We start from the raw sequence: 9336 nt of genomic DNA on the forward strand, positions 1-9336 counted from the left end.
GGGGAATAATCACTTCCCTCGATCTGCTGGCAATGCTTCTACTTATACAGCCCAATATGCTGTTGACCGTCTTGGCAACGAGGGCACACTGCTGACTCATATCCAACTTCTCATCCACTATAATCCCCAGGTCCTTTTCTGCAGAACTGCTGCTTAGCCAGTTGGTCCCCAGCCTGTAGCAGTGCATGGGATTCTTCCTAAGTGCAGGACTCTGCACTTGTCCTTTCAGAGTAGCAGCCGTGTTAGTCTGTATCCGCAAAAAGAACAGGAGTACTTGTGGCACCTTAGAGACTAACAAATTTATTAGAGCATAAGCTTTCGTGGGCTACAACCCACTTCTTCGGATGCAACTTGTCCTTGTTGAACCTCATCAGATTTCTTTTGGCCCAATCCTCCAATTTGTCTAGGTCACTCTGGACCCTGTCCCTACCCTCCAGTGTATCTACCTCTCCCCCCAGTTTAGTGTCATCTGCAAACTTGCTGAGGGTGCAATTAATTCCATCATCCAGATAATTGATAAAGATGTTGAACAAAACTGGCCCCAGGACCGATCCCTGGGGCACTCCGCTTGATACCAACTGCCAACTAGACATTGAGCCATTGATCACTACCCGTTGAGCCTGACAATCTAGCCAGCTTTCTATCCACCTTATAGTCCATTCATCCAATCCATACTACTTTAACTTGCTGGCAAGAATACTGTGGGAGACCGTATCAAAAGCTTTGCTAAAGTCAAGATATATCACATCCACGGCTTTCCCTGTATCCACAGAGCCAGTTATCTCATCATAGAAGACTATCAGGTTGGTCAGGCCCTTGGTGAATCCATGTTGACTGTTCCTGATCACAGTCAGGGACAGGTCGCAGGCAATAAACAAAAATTCATGGAAACTCATGACCCGTCCCTGACTTAACACCCAGAAGAGGTGCGGGGACAGAGCGTTGTTGGGGCTTGCAGCTGCTCCAGCCCCATCGCTGTGCCAGCCCCAGGGGGCTCACTCAGCCCCAGCCACTGCTCTGGCCGGGACTGCTGCCCCAATGGCCCTGGGGCTGGCCGCTGGTCAGCTGTTCTGGTGGCCCTGGGGCTAACAGCTGCTCCAGCCCTGACCCAGATGAAGTCCCAGAGGTCCTGGAAAAGGATGGAATCCGTGACTTCCATGACAGAATCATAGCCTTAGGGTATCAGTAATTTAGGGTAAAATACGTTACTAGGTGTCATAATTATTCCCAAACTGAGCATGCTAAACTGAGGAAATTCGCAATTAACACATTGAGATTTGTTTTAACTTTAACCTTAAGATACAGAAATGCAGAGTTAGAGACTCAAACAACGTTAACTCTGCTTTGTAGTCACACCACTGTTGTGTTTAAATATCAGTTTAATCTAATCTGGGGCCACAAACTCTGTCTCAGCAAAACCATACAATAACCATATGACTATAGTAATTCCCTTCATTTCAGTGCAACTACAGCTAGTAATTTAGCTTGTGTCCAAAACCTCTCAATGAATTTCCTACTTTATTTTTATGAAGTAGGAAATTCATTAAGCGAAGAAGACCTTTCTGTTTCCTTAGAGCCAAAGTCCACATTGAATAGATGGTGAGAGTTATGCAGGGGCTGCAAGCTGGCCATAAAGCAATTGAAAGTCACAGAGATGTGTAACTTGCACTGATTTGCCATGCAAGGGGTGTGCAAAACAAGTGTAACTTACAGGTATTTGGTATTGTGTGGGGACCAGTTCATGACTATCATAATCAAGTGCATGTGGGAATGCTGAGGATGGTCTGAGTGTAAGAGAAAGTTGGGGGGGATGCAGCTTTAAAATGTATCTTAAATCTTCCGATCAGTTACTTTTCCTGCTACATCTCCCCCTGAGGGCCTTACCTCTGTCCTGTTGAGGCCCAATTCTGCCCTCAGGAACATGGGTGTGAACCTTTGGGGTTGAATTCTTCTCCCATTTAAAGGTGTGCAACTTCACTGATTGCTGCACCTGATAGTGATGCCTGACTTGAATCCTTGGTACATACATTGCATTCTTTTACATTTGTCTTGAATGCTAAATCATGCAAACTACCCTATACCTGCTGCACTGACCCCACTGTTTGTCTCCATGGGGGCAAGACACACTTACTTCAACTTTCACTTGGCCAACCTGGCCCAAGGATTCTGGCAATGTCCTCACAATGACGTCCTAACGAATGCATGTCTTTATATCCCTTAGAATAACAAAATATCCCTGAGTTAACACCTGTTGAAAATGTCTTTGGCTGCAGAATACCCAGTCCTGAATCCTATGTGCAGCCACTGCAAATCATGCAACATTTATATCTGTTTTTGTCCATGTAGAATGGGCTTAATACCCTGCATGGACATAGCACTTTTTACCTCTGTATCTTAAAGCACATAAAGGTGGCTCAGCAGGGGTAACCCCATTGTCCAGGCAGCATGACTAAGCACTTAGATTTGAATTTCTCCAAGAGGTATTGTAGTGAATAAGACGAGTGTCTCATTTCAGAGCTCTTGGTTCTGTTCCCAGCTTTGTCCCAAGCTTTCTGTGCCCTTGCGTGACTTGCTTAACCTTAGCTTCACAATCTATAGTGGGAGTAATGATATTTGCCTACTTTCCTAGGCTAGGACTATGGGGCTTTGCAAAAAAAAAAGGGGGAGGGGATTGTGATGCAAAGAGAAGTGAGACCTTTCAGTGGAAGAGGTGACAAAGTAACTCAAGATCTCCTGGCTCCCAACCCAGTGCTCATTCCCACAGGGAAAGAAGCCATTTTGGTGGGAATGCAGAGCAGTAAACTGCATGTGTCCGAGGGCTTGTTTTAACAGAGCCTATGCTTCCCAGAAACATTTTGGAGTAATTCATGGGACAGGAGGATTCAGTTGGCCTACACTTTCAAAAATGAGTTTTGGGGCCTCCATTTTTGGATATCCAACTTCAGACACCAAGGGTTTGATATTTTCTACAACTCCATGGAATCTGCAGATGCTCAGCACCTTTGGATGTGATGCCCTAGTCTAAAATTAGGTCTTTAGAGAGTCTGCTAATGTAACTAAGGACAAAATTGAGCCCTATGTGGCTATCCAAAAACTGAGGCACCCAAAATGAGTGGACACTTTTGCAAATGGAGGCTTTCAGGGCTGTATTTACACCGTAGGCACAGCATCTTCAGTGCCCCTCCTGCCTACAGTTGACCTTTGTGTTGCACACAGTTTTAGAGAGGTAAGGTGCCCAAAGAATGCTGGCACCCCAAGGCACTTGCTTACTGTGCCTAATTGGAAATCCAGCCCTGGAGGCTGTAGTGTGAAGCTAAGTTGGCTGTGCACAGATGCACCATGCAATTGTCCTTAGTGACACAGGTGCTGACCTTCTAATGTGCTGGGGGGTGCTCGACCCCTGGCTCTGCCCCAGGCCTTGCCCCCATTCCACCCCTTTCTCCAAGGCCCCTGCCCCACCTTTTCTCACCCTGTTCTTCTCCCTCCTCCAGTGCGCCGCACTCTCTCCCTTCCCTCACAAAGCCTCCTGCACACTGTGAAACAGCTGATCGGGGAGGGTGGGAGGCGCAGGGAGGGAGGGGGAGGCACTGATCTGTGGGGCCTGGTGGGGAGTAGGGGGGGGTGCCAGTGGGTGCTCCAGCCCCGGAGCACCCACAGAGTTGGCGCCTATGCTTAGTGACACTTACGAACTTCACAAAATCTGCTCCTGCAAAGGTTTAGAACCTAATTTTCAAATATGGACAACTCTAGCTCTTTGGGGCAGATTAAGGCCAGAAGGGACCCCCCAGATCATCTAGTCTGACATCCTGTAGGTCATAGGCCACCTACCCTGCCCTGCACCTACACACTAACCCCAACAACCAAAATGAGACCAAGGTGTTACAGCCCACAGGAGACTAGACTGTTATATGGCACAGGCAGAGAAGAGGAGGGACTGAGGTGCATCGGGGTCCGAGGCTCCTGCAATGGCAGGGAAATGATTAAATGATATAGAGCTAGATAGCCCTAGGAAGGTGAAAAGTCCACAAGGTCACTGCCAATCTGACTTGGGGAAAAATTCCTTCCCAACCCCACATAAGGCCATCAGTTAGATCGGGGTAGTCAATAGGCATGGGCCAAATCCGGACTGCCAGATGCTTTGGAATGGACGCCAAAATCTTTTTATTTACTTATCATTGTTATATTTTTTATTATTTCCTCTGGAGTCTGGACCTCAACTATACCCTGACCAAGAAATTTGGACCTTGACAAATAATTGACCATCTCTGAGTTAGGATCAGCCAAGCACCTGAGAGAGAGAGAATGCCCAATGCCACCTCACAGCCCTGTCCCTCTCTGTCCAGTGTCCCATCTCCAGCTGTGACCATCCCTGATGCTCCAGAGCAGGGGTAGGCAACCTATGGCACGCGTGCCAGAGGCGGCACGCGAGCTGATTTTCAGTGGCACTCACACTGCCCGAGTCCTGACCACCGGTTCAGGGGGCTCTGCATTTTAATTTAATTTTAAATGAAGCTTCTTAAACATTTTTAACACCTTATTTACTTTACATACAACAATAGTTTAGTTATATATTATAGACTTATAGAAAGAGACCTACTTAAAATGTATTACTGGCACGTGAAACCTTAAATCGGAGTGAATAAATGAAGACTCGGCCCAGCACTTCTGAAAGGTTGCCGACCCCTGCTCCAGAGGAAGGCAACAAAACAAAAAAACAACCTAAAAAAACCCCAGTCCCTCCCAGAGTACATTGGCTTGGTCCATGAATGGGGCTCCTAGGCACTATGACAATACAAATAATAATTAACTATCAAATCAAGGCCAGTTTCTTTCAGAGAAAGGAAGGGCTCTGCTCCTCAGAGAGCACTACTTCTCTGCCAAAGTCAGCCCTTTGCACGATTGGGCTGTTCCAATTCTTTTTACATCTTGGGGAAGGAGTATTATTTCCACTCTGCTTCCTGTCAGAAACGGGTGAATTGGTTTTGCTCTGATGCCCGACTATGAAATTCACCTTCAGGCTTTTCAACCTTCCAAGACTGGAAAATTTCAGTTTCAAAGGTGAACGTTTCAGGAAGTTCCGAGTGACGGAAAACTCAGGTTATAATGACAGAGGTGCTCAGGCAACCGTAAGCAGAGCGTGTCATGGGGTGCTCCTCTCTGTAACCGAGGGTGGTAAGATGACGTATGGGCCAAAGAAAAAATGCACTACTGGTTGAATTTGGACTTGTGCCCTGCACTGCATTCCACAAGGGGGCTGTGTCTTTATCAATGGAATGGTCACAGCCTCCCAGCTGTGTGCCTGTGCACTGGGGTTTGTGAGAGACTGTTGGAGTTCACTCAATGACCTTTTTCTATCATTCTTGCCCCTGTGGGTACAGAATAAGGAGACTACAATCAACACATACACCCTGAGGAGATTTCCGGGAGCCCAGTTGCAAGTGACTGTGACCAGAGGAAGCAGACATCAGGGTTCCATCTAATCAATCACCTGGCTAACAAGGGAGTCTCCAGTCTATCTCCATCCCAGCCCCCTGGTGTAAGGCCTTTGCAAACCCTCTGACCCATTGTGGGATTCAATTTCTTCTCCTCAGTCACAGAGGCAGAGCACAGAGATGCAGCAGGGATGGTGTGGGACGGTCATTTCATTTTCCAACCTGATAGAAGCCAGAAGGTAAAAAAAGAACAAGTGGAGTCATTGTGCACACCAGACTCTGTACCCTCCCTCCCCACCTAGTGCCCCACCTCAGTGCCACTTTCGCCCTGGTCTGTCCTCCATGCCCTATGCAATGAGCTTTCATCCCTGCACCCTCTTTCTTCTCGTGTGTGCCTAATACCTACTCTGCTCAGTGCCCTCTGCTCTGCAACCTCTCCCTCACAGCAGTGCTTGCAGGCCTGCCACCGTTTCTCACACGAGTGACCTTTTACAGACACAGAACCTGACAGCCCAGTTTCTTGTAGCCATGACTTTGCTCAACCACATAACAAAGTGGGACCCTGACAGCTACGCTTGTGGGCCGTGGCCTCTTTTAGACCAGGAAAAAAGTTAACTCAGTGGAACTAGTTATGTTTTTTTCAGTCATGTTAACTCAGTGGAACTAGCTTTGCCTCAGTTGAAAGAAGGACCTGTTTTCCTAGTCTAGACAAGGCCTGTGAGAGCTTTTCGGGGGTTATATTGCAGTCCCAGAAACCAATGCACGTTCTAGAGAGAATTCCTCGCTGCACGCAGGAAGGGTCCATGGTGCTTCTGCTCCTCAGGAAGGAGGAACTTTCCTGCTTGTTTTTACTGAGCATGAAAGAAAGAAACTTCTTCCCAGCTGAAGGGTTCAGCCTTGCTAAAGAAAGAAAAAACAACGAGGAGTCCGGTGGCACCTTAAAGATTAACAGATCTGCTCGTCTTGAAGGTGCCACCGGACTCCCCGTTCTTTTTGTGGATACAGACTAACAGGGCTACCCCTCTGATAAAGAAAGAAAGGCAGAAAGGGAGGCCCAGATACCTGCCTTGGGCTGCTCTCCAGAGGGAATGCTCTGCAGATCTCGCTGAGCCTTGCATGGTGTATTTGTTTACCAAAGAGCTAGGGTTAATCTAAAGTCTGATGTTGAAAAGAAACAAAAGACGGTTATCTCCAGAGAAAAGGCCATTCAGTGCAATGAATGAGGCTGAAGAACTTGAGTCTCTTTTAAATGAAACAACTTAAAAATGACTCCAAGCTACTGAGAGCTTAATTAGGTTGAAAGTGGTGGTGAGAACAAAGGCCCCCGAGGGAGAAATCCCCCATCCTGGGGTGGAAAACCTGCCATTTCCAAGCAAGGCTTTGAAGTGTGGCTGCAACCCGCTCCCCTAGACAAGTTGGTGATGAGATTCCATTACTGCTGAGGCCACTTAGGTGTTTATTCAGATCACAATCTTGGCAACATATGTCAGCAATATACAGACCCATTTGTCTCTGTTGCAAGCGCCTTCTCCCCTGCTAAGGGAGCTCTAGCTATAAATATCTGAGCTAGGAATACTGGAGACAATTCAGTGTCTTCAAGGGTGCAGCTATGAGGGATCTTTCACTGGCGACCGTGCTTCTCAGTGGCCTTTTCTGTATTCCCAGCCTTGTCAGTAAGTCTCATTTCTCTTTTCCTCCTATGGCTTTTACTGCTCTGTGTGCTGATGTTAAGGAGTGAAGGACTTGTGAATGAACAGGGGAAGTGCTAAGGTCAAGTGTAAAATTATTTTACTATCCAATTCGTCCTTTATTGGAGAACTGGATCATCTCTACTTGTCTGCTCCCTCTTCTATACAGTGCTGAGGTGATTGTCAGACATCAGCAATATGCTGGGGCATGATTCTGCCTCGCTGAGTAAAGTGAGAATGGGGATGGGTGAATCAAGGACTTAATGAATGGTAATTAATGATGGAGTGTGTACAGTCTATCCTTGCTGTGGAGTAGCCTTGGAGATCTAATGGGTCATTTCCATTTTTAACTACTTTGATCCTGCTTATTCCTTAAATCAAAATCATAAAGTTAAAGAAATGAGGTCTGTGGGCCTTCTGCTTGGAGCTCAAAGTCCCCTTCCAGCTAAAGAAGGAAGGCAGCTCAAGCTGTAAGCTGGTGATTGTATGAGCTCTATGTTTTGTGAGTGCAGGTGCAGGAGCCATCAGCAGGAAGAGCGAAGGAAGGAACTTGTTTGCAGAGAGGGGCTGCTGCAGGAGGCAGAGCCATTCCGTCTATATTGGGCACGGTAAGTGAACTTCTCCTTTAGGCTCTGAGAAGCCTGATTCCTTTAAACATTCCCACTCATGTTCCATCATCAACAGCCCTCTGGCCATTCTATGGATGCTCACAAGACTTCACTGTCATTTTATTCCCAAAGAGCTAAGGTCTGAAGTAAGTAAATGTAATGGTGACACCCCAAAGCATGCTGCCTAATCAACCTCTGGGATGCTGCACTCCTAACAAGATCCTTAAAAGGCTAATGCTACTGTTCACTTACATAACCACATACTAAAAGCACATTTCACAAAATATTAATTAGTGGGCAGATTCGTTAATTGGTCAATACATTCTCCTGAACAAAACAAGCTTTATTTTCTGTACCAAATGTACTGAACTTTCTCTCAAGACAAATGTTTGCATCCTTCAAAGTTGCATTAGCTCAGAGGTGTATTGTACCAGAACGACTTGATTCTCGGGAGTAAAGTTGGGAGTGCTGGGTAGTTGAAGCTGTGTTGGTCCCAGGCTATTAGAGAAACAAGTTGTGGGAGGTAACATCTTTTTTTGGACCAATGTGCAGCTTGTTTTTTACAGTGAGTGCAAATTAGGAAATATGTCAGTCTACTATATTCATTAGGAAAAGGTCTGTAACTATTGAAAGTTGTATATAGGTTACCCCCTTTGTTTTCAGTTTAAACCAATTTTTAACAAAAAAAATCCTGGGTTTTACAAAAAGACATTCATTTTTTTTCTGATTTTCACCCTATTTTTATATAATTCAAATATATAAAAATAACTAGTTTTATTAGGAAAATATAATACACTGTATGAGCTCTATGTATTACAACACATTAGTGTGTGTGTGTATGCAAAGCTGCCTGTTGAAGTAAGGCTATGGATTAGTCTAGAACAGGGGTGGGCAAACTTTTTGGCCCAAGGACTACATCCGGGTATGGAAATCGTATGGTGGGAGTTGGGGTGCGGGCTCTGGCTGGGGGTACGGGCTCTGGGGTGGGGACAGAAACGAGGAGTTCAAGGTGCGGCAGGGGTCTCCAGGCTGGGGTAGGGGGTTGGGGCGTGGGAGGGGGCTCAGAGGTGCAGGCTGTGGGCAGCACTTACCTCAAGCAGCTCCCAAAAGCAGCGGCATGTCCCCCCTACACATAGGAGCTGGAGGGGGGACATGCTGCTGCTTCCGGGAGCCACGTGGAGTGGGGCAAGCCCCTGACCCCACTTCCTGGCTGGAGTGCTGGAGCGGGGCAAACCCCGGACCCTGCTCCCCAGCGGGAGCTCGAGGGCCGGATTAAAACATCTGGCGGGCCGGATGCAGCCCCCGGGACGTAGTTTGCCCACCCCTGGTCTAGAAGATACACACAATAAACAAACAGGAACACAAGCACTGAAGTAAGTGTTTATCTATACGTTTGCATCTGAACGTACTGATGCCTGTCATGCCCACCACATAGACATTTCAAGCAGTTAGCAGGTAACAGTTAAAGAGCTGACACACTAAAATGGAAAGAAAACAAAAATCTGTATCAGAATACCTTTCAGAACACTAGGAAGTATTCAAAAGTTTAAAAACCAAAACAAAACAGGAGAAAAGGATGAAGTTGAGTGTTTCACATGGTGTGGCCCA

The 9336-nt window shown here is 46.6% G+C and overlaps 1 protein-coding gene across 1 annotated transcript in view; it reads left to right on the top strand.

Moving 5' to 3' along the window:
• Positions 1 to 5000: 5000 nt before the first annotated feature.
• The window catches only part of LOC112116726, a 26906-nt gene continuing 22570 nt past the window's right edge, over positions 5001 to 9336 (top strand). Inside the window, exons 1-2 of the mRNA XM_029913471.1 lie at positions 5001 to 5112; positions 7633 to 7728. Of these exons, the coding sequence (XP_029769331.1) occupies positions 5001 to 5112; positions 7633 to 7728 (208 nt within the window). The remainder of the gene's footprint in view (positions 5113 to 7632; positions 7729 to 9336) is intronic.

Source organism: Terrapene carolina, unplaced genomic scaffold (assembly GCF_002925995.2).
Source record: "Terrapene carolina triunguis isolate 2854851 unplaced genomic scaffold, T_m_triunguis-2.0 Scaffold662, whole genome shotgun sequence".
Taxonomy (NCBI): domain Eukaryota; kingdom Metazoa; phylum Chordata; order Testudines; family Emydidae; genus Terrapene; species Terrapene triunguis.